At 41.4% G+C, this 19,451-nt stretch overlaps 2 protein-coding genes across 3 annotated transcripts in view; one reads left to right on the top strand and one right to left on the bottom strand.

The window, feature by feature from the left end:
* Positions 1-623: 623 nt before the first annotated feature.
* HS3ST1 (heparan sulfate-glucosamine 3-sulfotransferase 1) lies at positions 624-10,502 on the bottom strand. Of its 2 annotated transcripts, none has more exons than XM_083835451.1 (2): positions 10,335-10,502; positions 624-2,014 (listed from the first exon to the last, which is right to left on the bottom strand). In XM_083835451.1, the coding sequence occupies exon 2, from the start codon at positions 1,884-1,886 to the stop codon at positions 924-926; it is 963 nt and encodes a 320-aa protein (XP_083691577.1). In that variant the 5' UTR covers positions 1,887-2,014; positions 10,335-10,502; the 3' UTR covers positions 624-923. The 2 variants fall into 2 exon arrangements, with proteins under 2 accessions (XP_083691577.1, XP_083691578.1); XM_083835452.1 differs by lacking the exon at positions 10,335-10,502 and adding an exon at positions 2,923-9,960.
* LOC310898503 (uncharacterized protein) overlaps positions 1,885-19,451 on the top strand; it is a gene marked incomplete at its 5' end in the record, with an annotated part of 170,321 nt that continues 152,754 nt past the window's right edge. Inside the window, 5 exons of the mRNA XM_083833707.1 lie at positions 1,885-1,920; positions 9,952-10,981; positions 15,207-15,274; positions 16,533-16,592; positions 18,734-18,779. Of these exons, the coding sequence (XP_083689833.1) occupies positions 1,885-1,920; positions 9,952-10,981; positions 15,207-15,274; positions 16,533-16,592; positions 18,734-18,736 (1,197 nt within the window). The 3' untranslated portion in view covers positions 18,737-18,779. The remainder of the gene's footprint in view (positions 1,921-9,951; positions 10,982-15,206; positions 15,275-16,532; positions 16,593-18,733; positions 18,780-19,451) is intronic.

Genomic DNA, 19,451 nt, shown 5'->3' with positions numbered 1-19,451 from the left:
GCTTCCTAGAACATAGACCAGCTATTTTTTTTCTGGTGTAAGTGTTGATTTTCAGTGATGGGAAAGCATAAGTGTGCTATAAAATTCAGGAACAGTCATAAGCAACCATTAAAATTTCCCCATATTGTTTAAATTCTTCTCTCAGACCTCTTTCTTTCATTATGAAGTATATGTACGTTCACCGACTGTAGAAAATTTTCAGGTTGACTATATTTCTGCACTTAATTCTGGATTTTTATGAGCCAGTCCCCACAGAATCTTTAAAAAACTGCCATGAAACTAGCATGGTACTGCCAAAGAATTTGAGGAGCAACTGTTATAGCATTAACTATAAAGGTAAGTGTACAGCTGTTAACGTGTTTTATGATACACAGCCTTCCATCATCCTTTGGCTGTGCATGTCCCAACATGTGCAAGACGTACCATTTTTTCAGGAAATAATTTTATAAAGCAGGATGGAACAATTTTCAAATTACAACAGTATTTTCAGATAAGAAAAGAAAATAGACCACATTTTAAAGCAAGAAAAATGGAAATGTAAAGCTTAGCATATTCATTAGCAATTAGAGGAGAAAGTCCAGAATAGTCCAGAAAGACTGAAGTATTCAAATAATTCTGAAGGGTTTTGTTGAAATGAACTTCTTATTTATTAAAAAGACAACACATTCTCAAGAGAGCATCTTCTGCAGTGAAATAATTTAGTTTCTTCATATAGACACATCATACACAATGTTAACAACCATGAAAAACAATACAAAATGCTTTCAAATTTAACAAGTAGAAAAATATAACTAGTATATATGGCAATTGTGAATCTAATACTGTACAGAAGTATTTACGGATTTTTACAAATAAATTATAGCATAAATGCCCTTTTTAAAATTTCTAGATGTACACTGGAACATAGGTTCTGAAGCTCACCACTAACTTGCAACAAATGAGTGCCAGTCAAATGTTCTGCCAACGAGCTCAAAAAATTTCTTGTTGGGTTCATGGAAATATTCATGCAGTTTCTCAAGCAACCAGGTATCTACTTGTGGGTGCGCTCGTCCTTTTGACTCATGTAAGCAACGCTCCCTCCCACTGTCCCTTAGGCAGTAGAAGCCTTTAGTTTTATTGAAATAAAAGTTCGAAGCATTTATCTGTGGTGATAATTTCAAAAATCTCTCTACCTTCTCTATTTCTGGAAAGGGATCTTTGATTAGCTTATCCCCATCTACAATGTGGATATGATCAAGGGGAAAATACTTCAACCAGTTTTGCATGTGAATGTAGTATAAGCTTCTGTTTATTGCCTTGTAGTCCACATTGAGTTCACCATCTTTAATCAGGAATTGTTCAATGGATGGATACGGCTTGTGCTTCTGCATGTGGTTATAGAACACTTGGGTGTAATCTGACAGTACTCTCTCACTTGGGTCTCTTAAAATAAGGAGTAGTCTCATAGATTGGTTCATGTTATAAACTCTTTCAGGCACTTTAGGTGATGTGAAATACGCTGGAGTTTTTTCCACTGTGATCTGATGTGGATAAGAGAATGGCATTTGATTAATATACCACTGCAATCCATTTCTGTAATGATCTTCCCAGTCAAAGAAGTGAACTTCACTTTCTGCTGCTGCAATATCTGGATGAAGACTCAACATCTCTAACAAAGCTCTTGTTCCACCTTTTCTCACTCCAATAATGATAGTCTGTGGCAGCTGCCGGCATGATCCATTAGAATGAATGTTTTCCTTGAAGTCATTTTTTTGAGATGTTTTCTTTAAAAGCTCTCTCTGAACAGACTGAGCAGAAGTCTCAGCCTTTGAATTTATAGCCGGTCTGGAAGGCACTATCTGAGGTTGAACAATAAGCAACACAGCTCCCAGCAGAAAAGCTGCCATGACAGAAGTTCTTAGTCTGGTTTCACTCAAGCAGGTAATGGGGCATGGAGTGATTTCCACCGAGAACAACCTTTAAAATTTGTTTTTGTTTTGCTGAGTGGATGCGTATTTCTCAAACGGAAACTTTGCTGAGAGGAAAAAAAAGAAGAGAGGCACATTATTTTATACTCTGATATATCACTACTAAAGCCACACTGCAAGTATCTTTTGATTTTCACAACTGAACAAACTTCTTTAGCTTTCCCAATTCTAGGCTCATAAATCATTGGATAGAATTAAATTCTTTAAAGACAGGCACATAAAATAATGCCACGAGAAAATGATTTCCAGTCACCAGGAGACATGAACATTCTGAATCTTTTTTTTTTTTTTTGCACCCAAGATTCATTGAGGTAACTTTTATTATTTTTTTTAAATCTGATTTCAGTGGAATTGAACCACTACTGCGAGAGATTTTTTTTTCTTTGTATTTGTTTTTAAATCTGCAAGAATAGGTCTACTTCAAGAATAGGTCTATTTTAGAAACAAAACCTAAAAAGAAAAAGGTATGGGCTTGAACAAAATAGCTTCCTCAAAGATGGTCTTGTAGTCTCCTAAGGGATCACATGATGGCAATCTGAAAGTAAAGCCTCCTGGGGAAAAAAGGCTCACAGCATATGAAGAGAACTTTCTACAAAAATGTGGCCTTCACATAGAAGCTAAGAAGAGCTCTGGGTGAGCAGTAGACCAAGGAAAAGGTGAATTTTTGTATGATTTTTAAGTGAAGCACTCGTTTGCTGTGCTTAGGGTCTCTGAGGAAAGTCAGGTGCTATGCACTCTGCTGCTGCTATAGTACTGCAGACTGTAGTAGGACTGCATCAACAAAATGCAAAAAGAGCTGTGGTCCCAGTTCAAATACTTAGGAAAGAAGATATACAACGGATATTGCTGAAGATCATTTCCAGAGTCTGGCAGCAAGCTGCTGTGTTGTAAACATCTTTACTCTTTATCAAAAAGGCTACTAAATACTAAAACTAAAAAGATCTTCAAAAGCCACCTGGACATGGTCCTGGGCAACGTGCTCTAGGTGTCCGTGCTTGAGCAGAGGTGTTGGACCAGATGACCTCCAGAGATACCTTCCAGCCTTAACCATTCTGTGATTCTGTAAATTCAAGGTAAAGGTCAGGTTTCCTAACGCAGTGTTCAAAATGAAATGGTAATGGCCTCACATATAGCAAACCTGTTAGATTGTCATGTTATGAGCTGGCTGTGTATACAAGCTCCATAAATTTGGAGGCTTTCTGAAGTCCTACAAGCTCAGCAGAGGCTGGTGTAAGTATGATTGTGGTATTGTCTAACACCATGTAGAACTAGAAGCCACAATGGCAGAGCATCTGACTGCTTTGCCTTACTAGGCTACTGTAATTATAAGTTTAAGCTCAGAACAATGTGTACTGTAGTAACTACCAAGGGCTGAAATATGAGATTACGTACGAACGACCTGAGGAAATGCAAGGGCTAGGTTTTGGAAATTCTCCAGAGAATCTGAAAAGATACTAATGACTTTTCCACAATAAGCTAAGTCCCTGTGTGACAAGGACTAATGATGTGTTTCCAAGTGATGTAGAAAGTTGTTTGATAGCTTTGCGTTTACAGAGGTCATGACTTCATCCTGAATGAAGCAGGCTTGCTTCCTGATGTTTGCTACTGATTATTACTTTTCTGCTTTCCCTTTTCTAATCACTTTTAAAGGGCTGCAAGGCAGTGGTATTGTTAGGAAGCAGAAATTAATGTTGGGAGGAGAGGGAAGCAAAGGGCCATGATACGCCTGAAATCAGAGCACGTGCTTCTCCAGGTGCCTGCAGGCTTTGGGTTCACGACCATGCTCTGTCCTGGACACAAAGTTGTGCCCTAGGCTGTTCTGTGATGTCTGATATGAGAAAACTTTGCAAAGGAATTTGTTGTTCTCCCATTTTTGGTCACTGCTAAGAGTTTTATCTGGTTGGAGGAGCTACATTTTGGCTGTCATTAATTTTCCACTCTTTCCCTGTCTTCACCATTCTCAACTAAATCTATTTCAGTTTCAAGAAGAAAATCTCACTAATGGTGTTGTGGAGGGGTGGACTGGGTGACAGACAATTCAGAATAGGTACATTTGTGCTTCGTGCTGGATGTCCACATGGAGCTATGCTTCCACCATATTTAGAAGCAATGTGAGCAAGTGGTTTAATTAGATCAGTGAATGATGGGCAGCTCAGAACATAAAAGCAACAAAATATCAACTCTTCCTGAATTTTAAGGTCACAGATTAAAGGAATAGCCACTTACTGCAGAGTATATTTTAAGAGTTACAAGCTCCATAAATAGTAAGCCTGAGTCGTTGTCCTAACACCTTAATGGAAAAGCATAATAGGATTTCAGTGAGGAACAGGTTGAATTGATGTTGAAAGGAGTTAAGTAAAAGCCTAATAGTAAGAACCCTTATTTCTTAGCAGTCAGATTGAAATATACTATGCTAGCAGCCAAGTTGCATGCTAGGCAGTCTTCCTCTGGAAAGATTAACTTAGAGCTACTAGTCTCGGATATTAATGACAACACACTGCTGGGAACACTTTTTTTTTTTTTAATTTTATGAGCTATGTACACCAATTCACTGGAATTGTTTGTTTTTAAATTCATAGTTTGCATAGTACTCAGCTGCCAACCTTTTTTATTCAAGCCTTCCCATGGCGGAGTACAGCATGGGAATGTTTGAGGGAAATAACACCAAAGGTTTCTTCTAACAGTAGCTCTACTCTTATTTTGGCTGGCATCACTCTTCAAAATCAGACTTGCAGGATATTACAGGTGTGGTACCAAGGGACTGACATCAGGTAGTCTTAACTGAAATACTTTTGGGGGAGAATATTATTTTCTAAGTAAACAAAACAACTGTCTTCAGTTGCAGTGTGAGTCCTCAGAATAACATGGAAGTATCCTCTAATTCAGACATACAGAATTTGATTTTTTTCTTCCTCCCCAACTATTTGTTCAGGTGCATATCACGCATCAGGATCTGTAGCATTTACTGTCTTTATGCACACCCAATGAACCATGTCAGTAATTACGCCATTCAAAGTACCTCCGTGCTATTGTTGCTTTACTTGCTAGCAATAAAGCTTTGTCTGCCATCTCTTTCTGTTCCTCTCATTTCTTTCAGACTGTGTAGGTCTGATACCTGGACCAATTATTGTGTTGTGTTAGACTAATGCAACACAATGGACATGAGTGTTCCTCTAAATTCAGCACAAAACATGTGTTGTGTAGGCAAAGTGGTGTCCAGGAATAAAACTGTATATAAATTGGTTGCTGTTCAGCTTTCTTCTCTTCTGCCCTCTTTAATGCTTTATGCAGATCTACAATTTGGTGGCTAGAATTACAGCAGTTTATATAAAATGATGCAAATGTGTATTCCAGAGCGTTATAATTTGTGGGTCTGAAAAAACTGTTTCAACAATAATAAGCATGCACTGAAGATTTGATAGCAGCCACTCTGCCAAATTACTTTTCTGCTTTAAGAATTCTCTTCACTGCCTCCACGAGTCATGCAAAGCATACATGACTGCACTCAGTGACTTTGTATTCCAGATTAATACAGAAATTTAACTGACAGTCATTACTATTGCATTTGCTACAAGTAAACGAACAAGTTGGTAAAAGAAGCACAGTTTATGCTAAATGGCGCTTTGAAGATTACGCCAAGACTATTCAAAAAGTCTGATTGCTTTTTCTTAATCTTTTCTTCAGCTTTCTCCAATTAATTAGCTAAATGTGCCATACTGTTTATTCAACAAGATTCAGTGTGGACATTGCCAATCAAATCAGCTTTCATTAAGGTTACAACCACTTTAAAAGTAATAGTAATTTAGAAATAAATGGAACCTTTTCTCACTAAATGCAGTATGAGGGGTACAGCTGTCATATTTCAATGACTTTTAAGTATATCACAGTGCTCTTTGAAAGATGTGTTGCTATTTTATCTCTGCTGACCATCTCTCAACACACACATGCGCAGCTGCTGCCAGGACACTGACTGCAAGAACTACTATCTGCTTACCGTTCACATGCAGGTGTCTTCACTTTCACTAAACAGAAGCTGTACCTTTTTATGGTCCTCCAGGGAGTGAGGAAGACCCCGGTAAGTTTCAGGCAATCTCACTTTCTCTCATTGCAGAGCTGAAGCCCTTTGCTGGGGGGATCTTTGCATAGACATCTACGAAAACCCAGTCTGGCCCAATTGAGAACTACAGGTCAGTTGCTAAGATTTGTCTCTAGAGGGAGATCAGAGCTGAAAACTGGAGGGAGAAATTTTGCTCTTCACAGTATGCTTGGCACTGTAGACGTGACAGAACCTCAGGACAGTTTGTGGGTTTTATTTTCCTTTACTCTAGAAGTGCACATTTGGGCACTCAGTAGTCAGACTAACAATACTGGTTAAAAGTAGTCAGATTGACATTGCTGGTTAAAAGCAGCTGTGAGGTACAACTCAGATCTACTGCACTGGCTTCTTATAACAGGAAAAAGAAATCCAAAATCGAGTTAACCAACCCTACAAACAACCTCCTACACTGATGAAGAGTCAGCGAACTGAACATTTGTATTCAGGGTCACATTTAAAAAAAAAAAAACTGAACTAGATCAACTTAACTTGAAATTTGTCAAGTCATTGATACAAACAGTATATATTCCTACCCTCCCAGGATAGATGGTATCTGCCATAATATATATTCCTCAGTTGTTTATATGAGCTCTTTCAAGTGACATTTTGTCTCCAGTTAGCATAAAACACACGGCAATCACTTACAGCTTAGTCAAGAGCTTTTCCTGAATGGAAAAGGAGCAATTTTTTTTTCCCCCCATCTGATCTAGTTTAGAAAACAGCAAAATGCAGAAAATATTTCCAAGGAAAAAAATGTCTTTAACTATTAAACTGCCTCATAATGTCCTCTTCATGGAGAAATGCTTCCCACACTTACTCCACACTGTTGTCAAATCACATTTTAGGAAAGTTTTAAGCAACATCTGCCAATGAAATGTTTAAACTTAGTTTCCATTAATTAACTATATGCAATTGCCTATTTTAGTAAGTGTTATAGAGAAAATTATAACAAGTCAAATAGCACTGTATACTACTGAAACCATAGATCTCTAGGTGCATAAACTATTGATCTCATTATATATTAAAAAACCATCTGTGCATTAAGAGGGGAGGTGAAAAGATACGAAATTGTATTAATCTATTATTAAAGTGCCTAAGTGATACTGCCTAGCTACTTAGACTACATTTCATAAATTATATTAAAAAATACTGCTTAACCAGAAGAGATAAAACCATGGATTTAACTTTTATAGTCAGCATGTTATGAAATCTAATCATAATTTCAGTGTGGTTACGATGATATGTCGTCTACTGGCTCTAAGACTTCAGAAACATTCCTAAACAATTCTCTAAATTTTGGTTAGGAGGACTTAGCAAGCTGAGAAAGGTTGACTTGGTAGGAAGTATTTTTGGCTGAGATCTACTCTATTTCTGCACCTGCTGTGATAAATAGAGTTTATACAAATTAGCTAGGTCACTGGTTCGTGCCTTCTAAAGGAGGAGTTCAGCTCCAGTATGAGCAATAGAGTAGCAAATTTATAATAGACTGTAGTTATATATAACATGCACTCTTTTTTTTTTTTTTTTTAAGGTCAGAAGGGACCACTGCAATGTTTCATGCCAGGAAATCATAGACATTTTTAGAAGAGAGAATACCCTACATTTCAGAGAACCTCTTGCAGGTAAAAGGAAAATGGGACAATACAGCAGAATAAAAATAAACCTGAGAAGCTCAGGATGCACAGATATTTTTTGTACTGAATGCTTGTATGGAATCCCCTTACTGCCTTCTTCTAGCAATTGCTTAATATCTTGCAGGACTCAAATGTTGTCCTTCATAAAGGAAGCGGGAAGTACACTGCATCAGTGCCTTCTCTGTACCCTCACGAACCCAAACATTAAATTCAAAATCTAGAAGTTTTCCCACTTCCCAAGCAAAATGGGTCACAATCTAACTGGGAAGCAGAGAGGTATTGCTCAGTTAATAGAGCTGATTTGTAATTCATTGAAACCTTCCCCAGGAAATGAACCTGCGTGAAAGGATGGCTCTGTCGTATCTTGTTCCCTTTCCATACAAAGGCTCACCTGAACTGAATGGATTGAAAAAGGGAACACAGCATATTCAACAATCCCCCTTTCATTACCCCTGCCAAGCAACTTCTTACCACTCTCTGTCAACGTGGGCCCTATCTCAAATGCAGCAAGTCATTGAAACCAACAATAAAAACCAAAAGAATGAACAAACAAACAAACCTCTAAGTAACCTTAGAGATCATACTCCAAGCTGGTTTATGTCTGCCACCCTCCTGCTACTTGACTTCAGATTAATACTGGAGCAGAGTATTGGTGAGGTCACCACTGCATTAGACTTAGCTAAACCAATCCATTTACTGAGTGAAGCACTGTGTGGTGACCTGGAGGGAACCCTGATGCTCTGGAGTGAGAAGTGAGGTGACCCAGCCGGATCTTCCATTTTGGGCTGCCCAGAGAGATTCTCAGTTTTCTTGCTGTCTTTAATTACCAAAACTTTTCAGGGAAATGCATCAATTTGGGGTTCTGGGCAGCATTTCTGGAAGAGGGGAGGGAGAGATCCCAGGCTAGTCAAAAAACATTTCTGTCTTCCTCTCTGTACCTACACATGCATGTATTCTTATGCATTGGAAAACTGTTTTTCATTTACTCTGCTTTTCTGTAAAGTCTGTGTAATAACATGGTTAATTTGGAACAACCAAGGTAGCATCCTCAAAAGCAGTGGACATGCCTCAGAGCCTGGCAATTCTAGGGTCAGAATTCGCTCTGTTAAATTAGTGCCTTTCCACTGCAGCAGCTGGCTTTGCTTCACATGTGTAATCTGCTGCCGACCGGAGGCATTCATTTAACGACGTAATATCAAAAACCTCTCCATTTTCCAAAAAAAGAGGGAGGAAGAAAGAAAGGTGGGCGCGGACAGGGTGGATAGGAAAGAGCTAACTGAAGCTGATGTTAGTAGCTGCACTCTTACTGAAAGGTGCTCGTTTCTGAGCAATGTGGGAAATACACTTGTTCAAGAGTGCAAGAAAGGCTGGCAAATAAAATATAGTAATAATTTATAATTTGCATATTAAGTTTGAAATGCAGTTTTAGCCAGACAATTTATGGGCATATACTGAACTGAACCTGTTCTACTAAGGGTTCCTCTTGCCAAATACACTGCAGAGGCTTGCAGTGGGAGTGGGCAATGAATGGCTCTCTTGTGCCAGAAGGATGGTCCCTGCAGGCACCCCATCCCCATGCCATTTAAGCCTGGTCTTTATGAGACTTCCCAGATATTTAATTATTTTTTTGCTCCCCAGTATCTGAAAAGGAAGTCTAGGAACAGGGAAAGCCTTGAACTCATTGCACTAACAGAGAGGAAGGAGTCATACACTTTAATTCCCAGTCAGCTGAGGTGATTGAATTGCCTGTACCTAGCTGGGTGCCCTTCCCTAATCTTTTGTATGACTAAAAGACAAGACCAAACCAATACAATGCCCTGCCAGAACTCCTCCAGCTGGGAACCACCACCCCTGCCTCCTCCTGGCATCCTTTCACCCCCCAAAGACTTGAACCTCTCACAGCCTTAACCCTGAAAAACACACAGAGAACTACAGTGCCCCCATGTCTGCCCTGTGCTAGTCCAGGCAGTTTGCCTATTCCAGGCAAAACACGGGTGAGCTCGAGTTCACGTCTGTGCCCTGCAGCCTTGCGCAGCTTGGCAGGCTACAGCCGAGCACGCTGCAGCCGGCCAACTCCGGCACTCAGCATGGGAGCAGATCAAAGATGTTCGGGGGAGCTTTTGCAAGTTGCTCTGCTGTCAGGTAGGAGCCCTGCGCTCCGCCACGCCACTTCCACACCCTGCCATTCTGGCTTTGCACGCCCTTGCCATTTAGCTACGAGAAAAACAAGGCAGTAAGGAAAGACGGTGCCTAGGGGCCAAATCCGGACGGATCTGCAATTCAGGTCCTGCTGACCGCTTCCCCCACTTTCTCCCCGTTCTTTAATTTTTTTTTTTTTTTCCCCCTCCTTCCCCACGACAAGCGAAACCTGCCGTCTCCTGACTCAGTGAGCAAGTGCAACAAGCACCGCGGTGCTGCAAACGGGGCAGGCTTCTCCGCGCCGCTCCCCGGGAGCAGGTGCCGCGGGCAGCTCAGCCCCGGCAGCGGCCGAGCCCCGGCTGCCAGCGACCGGACACGCCCCCGGGGGGCACCGCTCCCCAACTCCCCCACCACCCCGACACCGGAGCCCCCATCTCCCCATGTTCCCCGGGGCAGCTCCGGCCGCTCTCCGCGGGACCCCCCCAGCGCGTCACTCACCGCGGGGGCGCGGAGCCGTGGGGCAGAGCCCTCCGCGCCGTGCCATGGGCGCCCGTGGGTGCCGGAGGAGGAGGAGGAGGCGGTGGCGGAGCCGTGGGAAGCGCTCCCGGTGCCGGCGGGGCTGGCAGTGCAACGAGCGCCCGCTGCCGCCCGCTCCGCTCCTCCCGCGAGCAGCGCCCGGCGCCAGCCCGTTTGTACGGCCCCCGCTCCGCCCCGCCGCCGCGTCAGGCACGGCACCGCCCCCGGCCCCAAAACGCGGCCCCGGCCCCAAACGCGGACCCGGCCCCAAACGCGGACCCGGCCGCGGTGCCGGCCCCCTCCCGGCCGCGCTACCGCCGCCGCCGCCGGGCGCCGCCGGTCCCCACGGGGCCAGATCCGGCGCCCTGGTGGCGGGGAGCAGGAACGGGGGTGGGGGGGGGGCGTGTGTGTGTGCACGGATCGGCACCCAGCGCACTGCCGTGTGCGGGGATGGGCTCGGGGGATGCGGCACCGGGGGAGGACCTCGCCACGGAAAGCACCCTCCCGACTGCCGCCTTCCGTACCCGTAAAAATAACACCGGTGGATGTACGGAATAACACCTCCCTGTCCGCTTTCGGTTTTATTTCCCTCGCGCATACCTCCTGGGTGTTTCTCTGGGCTTCACAAGGTGGCTTCGATTTTATTTATTTATTTATTTATTTATTTCCACTGAAATGCTTTTCGTGTAGCTAGAACGTAAAGCAGGATGGATGTCTTGAATGTAAGAAGTGTGGCTTCCTAAGGGCAGTGGAAAAAAAATGCTTTCCAGGGATTTATTTAAAGTCATAGGGTTAATCCACTGAAATAGGTCTCTGTTTGCCAAAACGTAATACATACATATTTTTCAAGTCAACATACGTTAGAAGTATCATTATCATGCTGCATCTCTATCCATTTATTCAGCGGACAAACTCTCTTGAAATTTACTGATAATAAAAAGAAAAAAAATAAAAATAATCTGGTGGGGGAGCTCATTTCTCAGTTGATTTTGGTCACTTTAGCTCCCCGCCCTCCTGAGGGGTTTCACGGAGGCTGGCAGTTGGATCTCCTGTCGGAAAGTGGTGGGCTCTTCCTAACGATGCTCAACTTGTACTGCTTGTACGCAGGTCTCCGGGCGGTTTGCCCAACGAGGTAACTTGAATAATAATGGCTCAGCACTCCCCTAACGTGCTTGGATGGCAGCCCAGAATCTCTCTGCAGCCGAGGGTCCATATAAGACTCCCTGACTTACACTTTCTAAAAAACGTTTTCTGTTCCAAACTCTTGCTCCTGTTCTGGAGTTTTACTACCGTAGCTTTCCTTTGCAAAGAGTGGCCGCTTGTTCACTGGCGTGGCTGGAGAGCTGTTCCCTGATGGCACGTCATTTTATTGATTCAGGGGTTGGTGTTTAAAGTTCCGTCCGTGCTGGTGGAGCTGTTTGCACAGGCGTTGCAGGGCTGGGCTCACACTGCACGTGTGTGCCAGGCAGGAGGCTGGCAAGAGCCGGACCTACGCATCTGAGAGGGCTCATAAGGGTACCTAAGTTAGTGGGTGAGGAAGGTTTAAATTGCCTCTCCTAATTCTGCTTAGAGTGGGCTAATGGCCCACTTTTTGCAGGATACCATGGCCATTGGCTGTGATGTGTTTGCTGTTTGCGCACTCCTTGAGTTGTGGTCAGTGGAAATGTCAGGTCACACAAGCTTTCCGCACCAAAAACCAACTTAGTGCACTACTGCTATGTAAAAATCGCGTCATGTGGATTTTCTTAAATCCTTTTCCTTCAGTCTTAGTGTGTAGTGGTATTGTAACAGGAGTCACAGCAGTCAGTCACGGAACTCTGTTTTCTAATTCTGACTCTTACTGCGGAATGCAGAACAAAGGTGCTGTGTTTATTTAAGTATCACCAGCAATTTCAAATGGATTAAAGGACGTGGGCATGCGTGGGGAGCTCTTTTGTTTATAACTGTTTGTCTGCCTCAGCCCTGAATAGGCATACTTTTGTAGGGCCAAATTAATTAGTAAAATAAACAAGTGAAAATCTGAGGAATAAAAATCACTCAGTTCTGTTTGGTATCTCTAAACAGAATTTCGTCAAAGGTTTTCAGGAAACAAGTACAAGGAAAGATAGGATATTATAACTATGAATTTCTTTTATTTAATGTTTTTTGCATATTTAGCAGTTAGGATATTTCCTGCATTTCAGCTTCCTCAATCATTTCAGTGTAATTTCTTTAACAGCAATAGACATTTGCAAATATTGAACTTCTAATTTTTAATATGTAAAGAGAATATTTCACTACTGTGTTTATTACCAAAAAACAAACAAAAAAAAACCCACCACCAACAGCAATAGTCTTTTTATTTGTATTTTAATATATTCCTTTATGTTTCAGTATAAACATGGGAGTCTGAGAGTCCAGTAGAGAAACAGAAGAGAAATTTTGTTTGAGATTAGCTTTGCTGATTAACTGTGCTATTTATGGCATGATAGTGTGTTTTGGTCTTCTTGCAGACAGGTGAAATCCAAAATGCTTAGGGACTGTTCAACAGCTCCAGCACATGATTCAGTCATAAAGGATCACTGTTTCTTCCATGTGATCTCTAGATCAGATACTGTGATATCTATTTCATGTTTAATATTCAGTCTTGATATAGAAGAATCAAAAGGTGAAAAAAAATCACCATTTCTTTAGGTAGTTTGTTCCAATTGTGAACCATCTTCAGTATCAAAATAACAACAGAACGTATCTTCACCTTCTAATCTGGCAGTATCTAACTGTAGCTCCAAGACATTGCTTTATATTATCACCTTCCTAGGTAGATTAAAGATATATTTTGCCCCAAAATGTACTTTCTTATTCTAATTAAGTACCTTCTCAGTATATATATATATTTTTTTTTTTTTGGGGGGGGGAGAGGATAAGCTAAAGAAAGGGATCTCTTACAGCATCTCACTGAAAGGAATTTTGTCTAGGCACAAGTAACTTCAGTTTAATTTTTTTTTTTCACTTTTCACAGATTTTCATGAGTGCAATACTGATCCTTAACATTCATATTGGAAACATTTTCACAATGCTTTGATAAGGAACCCCAATTGCCAATATGGTTTCAAGATCTATCAGTTCCCCAGCTGTTAGGCTATTTCAAGTGCCCTTGACATATAGTCCTTACTTTTTCAATTCAAATGTTCTGGTTACTAGATCTGATGCTTTATGAAAGTCTTGATCTGTTCTGACTGCATATTTCTCTTTATCAAGCAAAGTTGCAATTTCCTCAAAGCAGAATTGTTTAACGTGATGGTGGCAGTGTCTCTTCAACTGTGAGAAAACTGGTAGAAGTGATACAGTAACTATACATGTGCTGTATTTTTATTCTGTTGATTGAATAATGACTAATCTAGAAAAAGGAAATGAGAATTCTTAAAGCCAAAAGAATAGGAAAGGAAATTAAAATTATCAGTGCAATGTTGCCAATATTCATTTACGCTTCCCTCGTTAGTCTGAAAAGGAGGATGTGAAAAACGGGGCCTCTGATGATACTGAAATTCCATTATATCCTGGATGACTGGCATGTGTCATACACTGTAAAGAAAGAGATGTTCTGCCCATGCAATAAATGAAACAGGAGCCTGCTTGGAGAAAACAATTCTGAGATACCAACTCACTCAGAGCCAGGGTCAGAAAATCTGGGGACAGGGCTGGAGACAGGAAGGCACCAGGCTTCCCTGAGCAGATGTGGGATGCCTCTGCAGCGGCGAAGGAGGAGGCGATGACTCACGGGAAGCAATGCAGCTTCCAGGAGGGGCTGCAGCGTGGATGGAGTTGGAGGTGTGCTTTGCAGCTGGCTTAACAGCTCTGGGACCGGCTGAAGCTGTTTCAAACACAGCCTGGAGAGCAATGGATTCGTGTTGCCGTAAGCACCAGTGAGTGAACTCCTCAACCGGGTTTGAAAAGTTTCTTTCAAACCCTGTGCCACCACTCCACTGTTTGTCACAGTGTTTTGGAAATGCAGAGGTGGAAGACAGCTGAAGAAGAAAGCATAGGCATGAAAATTACTTAATTGAGCAATACTTAAAGCTTTCTCTGTGTGGTCTCCATTGGTGCTGCCTGTTACATAACAAAGTGTACATTTGTCAGATTGAAGGAATGCAGTTATGACTTAAGCAATTTAAGACAATTCAAGCTCACAGATTTCTAGGTTTGTCACTGGGAAACACTCAGGGGAAAGCAGGAAGGAAATAGTGTAATACAGGAAAATAAGGGAATTCAGAGGATGAGTTGTAAAATACATTTAAACAGATATATATTCTAAAGTTATTTTAAATTTAGGAAATAACAGATATGTTAATTCAGGTCTAAAATGTCAAGAAGACGGGTCAAATTCAGGACTAAAATGAAGAAATGACATTGAGACATCTAGACATGAGAAATGTACCATTTTGGTGTGAAAAGCAAAGGGCATGAAAAGCAAAGGAAAGTATGGAACAATGTTGTATATGGTTGGGAGTGTGAGGTTATAAGCCAGCCCTTGCTCAATTGAAATACATTTACATTTTTCCCCTTTCCTACCATTTTTTGTTTTCCGTTATCCCCAGGGGCAAGAACTTATGAGGTGTTGAGGTTGGATATGACAGCATTGCTTGCTTTGTAGGTGCATTTCTGAAAGCTAGGTGGAAGGTGAGGCTTGCAGAAGGGAACTCTTAAAGTGAAAAGGGAAAAGGAATGGTAATTCAGTGATAATATTGAATTTTCCAGTGAAATAAATAAAGGATTAGTTTGAAGATTCCACATAGCACAGCTGAGAATTTGATTCGAAATGGTCTCTCTTAAACACGCAGTAATGCCATTGCCTGCTAATACATTTTCTCTAGACAGAATATTCTCAAGTTTGTACTTCAAGCTCCAGGAGACGAGGACTGTGGAGCACTGAGGTTTATACTGCTGTAAGTAAGAGGCCTGCCAAAAGCCTGTCTTTCAATATAAACATATAAGACCCATCTTTTCCTTTCCATAACTGAAGTGCTGCTTGTAATAAGAAATAGGGATTATTACTTAGTGATGCAAGACTACAGATGATGGCTTCTACACGATCTGAAGAATGTTTGGTTTAACAAAGTAAAGGGAAAATAAAAGATTAGTAGTAAATTGACAATGGATGAGATCCAAGTTCCAGAGGACGTGTCAGACTTATTACAGCTCTGCAAGCAATTAAGCCTTTGCCTTTGAGAATGTACCCCTTTACGGTATGGAATTGCTATATAAAGAGAAAGAGGATAGATACACAGTGATAATTGGTACAGGGTAGTCTGTGTGGGTGACGAGAGCTCAGGGCAAGAGAGGCAGTGGTGAGCGTGGAGTAGTTGCTGCAGTGGAGATTTTCCCATCTTTCTGTTCAGGGTGACATCTCAAGGCGAGCAGAGCCTTGTAAGGACAGCAGGGCTTACAGGTGCTGAAGAGAGACGGTCTGTCCTTCCCCCTCCCCATCTTTGTGGTGCCAGACGCATTTTTCTGGGTGTCTGAGTTTGCCAAAGCAGCAGAAAACGACCAGTGCCACCAGCAAAGAGAACTGTTTCCTGATGCTTTCATTCTTCACTGAGGCTTTGCCCCAGCTAGATTCTGCACAAGACAGCCTGTGGCCGAGAGCTGGTGAGAAAGGGTTAGGATCCCTGTTTTCAGCAGTGCCTAACCATGTCAAAATGTCAATGTCAAAAAACCTTCTGTGCTATTTAGATTTATTATATGTTCAGCCTGAGAGACATACGTTTTTCTAGTCACAGCCATGTTCAAATATAAGGAAAGAGCTAAGTGGTCTCAAAAAGACAAGTTAATTCTTTACTCAGTCTTCTGGCTACTCTCAGTTAGGAAAACCTTGCCTTGAATTATATTAAGAGTATGATTTTAATGCTCTTCAGAATTACAGTATTACGCTATTTCCATCTCAGTTTTTAGAGATTTAGAGTTTTTACTGTGATTGAGAATAGTGTTCTGCATTTGTGCTGTCCCCTTTTGTTTTCCTGTACCTGCCATCTGCTGGAATATATTTTACTAGAATTTTTTCTTCTTTTTGTATCATTTCTGCTTGCTTTAGAAGCAAATCCCTGTCACGCCAATGTTGTATGATCTGTGAGAACTTAATGGTAATAGGAAAGAACTAATCTGCATATTCTAATTGAAGCACACTCTACTGTTTTTCTTGCTTAGGTGAAGGAAAGGATTCCAGCTGAATGTTTTCTCTGTGACTCAAATACAAACCTGCATAAGGTAGGTTATTTCTTCTACCTGTTTCTTCTATTATTTCTTTTATTGTTAAGGGCTAGTCTTTGCCTAGCCTCCAGTGTGTGACATGGGTAGGGCACAGAGAGCAGAAAACTGTGCCACAGTTGTCTGGGAGCCTGATAGCACCGTGGTTACGAAGGCACTTTGCTCCCCGTTGAATTGTCTGGGATGTCTGCCAGCTTTAAAGGGACTAAAAGTGAGTAAGGAGATGGCCCACTTTCCTTTCACACAGTTGGCAGGAGGTGAAGCATACTGTGTGTTTTCATAAGCGCTGGGGAGCGATGGGACACTTTCTAGCCATCCTTTCCCTACGCAGCATGATGTGTCACCTGCTCAGGACCAAGGCAGGGACCCAGTGTGCAGTCATCTGTCCCCTGGGTTAACACTACGGGGAAAAAAATTTTGTGTGTGGCCTCTGCTTATTTCAAATAGAACATAACGTCACCAGATGGACTGGAAGCTTAAAGCAAGCTGTGATTGCTCTTAACACTAAAAATCATTTAAGGTGTTGCAATAGCTACAGCACAGCAGAGGTATGGTTACCTTAGATGCAAAGAACATGCCCAGGCACCTGTATGCTTTGTAGTCTTTATCAGACACTGTTCAAGGTTGAATGCTTTCACCTAGCAGATTATATCAAGCATAACTGTGTTCCTTTAAGGACACTGTTGTGTGTAAAAGACTTTTTTTTTCCTTTCTTTTTTCTGTGATGTCTCTAACCCTTAAGGCTCAACTCTGCCACTCTGATTCAGATCGTTACCTAAGTTTGCAAGGGATTCCACAGAAATCAACTGACCTTGCAGAGAAAGATATGTTCAACAGAGAAAAAGAAAGCTTGATCCAGGCTCTTATTAAATACAACTCGTATATAACGTAGGCCGGTCTATCATTGCATATAGCTAGCTGCCTCTAACGTCATTAGGATTTCCAGGCACAGACCAACTAGGTTATGAGTTCCAGATATAGAGTGAAGTCCAAGGAAATTACATGACCCAAGTTGCAGACATAAGACAAGTTCTGTGTAAAATATTTATTGCTCCAAATTATCGTTGTAAGGGTAATAAAATGAAGCCGTATTTGTAAGTTTCACAGTGATATATTTTTATGAGTTTAGAACTGCTGTTTGTATAAATTCAATAGAAAAGCTGTTTGGACTTGTTTCAAATTTCTTTAGCTACAGGGGAAGAACATTTATTCCCTATTTCACTTGTTAGAAAGAATGAAAAGCAAATCTTTTATCTGCTTACTAGAAACTACAGCTTTAATGAAACTCATTACCTTTCTCAGTATGGCTGTTTGAGTTGTATAGAGATGGAATCAGGTTTCCTAGACGTTGAGGGACAGGGCTGACACCAGCTCTTTGCAGCCCTTTTTAGAAGGTACAAACTAAAAATGGTTAGACAGATTCAGCTGAAATATCTACCCAAATCATATAGTCACATCAGAATACTTCAGCTGAGAATAGCTTTTGCTGGAGATTGAAGGAAACCAATTTGTTTGTGAAATCCTGCCTAGAGCTTCCTAAGTTTCTGGGCTTGATTCTTTTGCTAGTTACTTAGCATCCTGGGGGCTGGTTGCGTTTGTGGGGTCCCTAGGTCATCCTGTCTCCCTGGTTGCAAGAGTGTCCACTAGCAGCCCTCAGACTTGTTAAATGCTGAACAGAAACAAACAAACAAACAAACAACAACAACAGAAAAGCGCCACCACCAAAATTTTGCAATATCGAAATCAACAGAAAAATCGTGTGACCATTATCTGCTTAGTCATAGCACAATGTGTCTTTCATAGGGCCACCCTGACTGAAAGGCAGCTGGACTGGACTGACTGAAAGAAGCTTTATTATATCCTTAGGACTGGCATCACTGTAAAGTTCCTTTATAGAGTTGGGGAGGAACCCCAAACCACAACCTTTTCATACTCACTGTTAGAGTAACACTTGGTTGTTCTGGTCTCATTCAGGTCTTGATCTGATTCCACATTTCAATGTGCTTCGGGTTGTAAAAGGTGGTAGTGCCTTTAGGGTGTGCACTGGCTGTATAAGGAGTCAGTGTTCCTGGGATCGTTATTGGGGATGTCCCAAAGTTTTTGGAGAAGCCATATCTTATAAGCTGGTAATTTTTTTTCAGTGACAGAAAAGAAAGTTGATTGCAACTTCATCCTTAAGGAGAAAAGGTAACATGTCTGAATTTCTTTCTTTTTTTTGTTGTTTGTTTTGTTTTTGTTTTTAATTACAAATTTGATCTAGTGTTGTACTGATTAAAAACATAAAATGTTAAAAAATGTCATTTAATACAACAGTAACCCAGAGCTTTTCTTGAAGACTGTCTTCCTGCCCCACAGTTTTTGTCCATGCTTCTCTGGCAGTGATATGTTTCATTATGATGACCAGTACAGAAAAAAAGGGGAAAGAAATACATTTTCAGTATTTTTGGATGAATAAGTTGCTTTTTTGTGTGTTCCCTACCACTACCCAAAGAAAAATGGATTGTTTTGTCTCTCCATCTTTTCCTCCTCCCTACTTCGCTCCCTTAATGAGAGATGTGTTTGATACATTGCATTTATTACTGGATTGACTTCTCAAATAGCTATGTATATATGAATAATAACTGGTTTGCTCCGAGGCAGTGTTTCATAAAAACTGTCAGTTTTAAAATTCAACCCCCTTTTTAGGCTCATGTGTCTCTGTGTAAACACCTTTTTTACCTCTCCTTCCACCCCCTTTTTCTCCACTGCAGATAAGATAGCAGCATCCCAATTCATCTAGTTCAGTAAAATGAGAAGTGACCAGAATTACAAGCTGTAAGTGCTACACCAGGGAGGGAATAGCTAACTAGCTTTAATTGT

Source organism: Anser anser (assembly GCF_964211835.1).
Source record: "Anser anser genome assembly, chromosome: 4".
NCBI classification, from domain to species: Eukaryota; Metazoa; Chordata; class Aves; order Anseriformes; family Anatidae; genus Anser; species Anser anser.
The sequence above is the reverse complement of the archived record's forward strand: the minus strand, read 5'-3'. Positions and strand labels throughout refer to the sequence as shown.

What these genes read in the sequence shown, in the direction of transcription:
- HS3ST1 (XM_083835451.1), bottom strand. Translation starts at nt 1,886, where the DNA reads ATGGCAGCTTTTCTGCTGGGAGCTGTGTTGCTTATTGTTCAACCTCAG.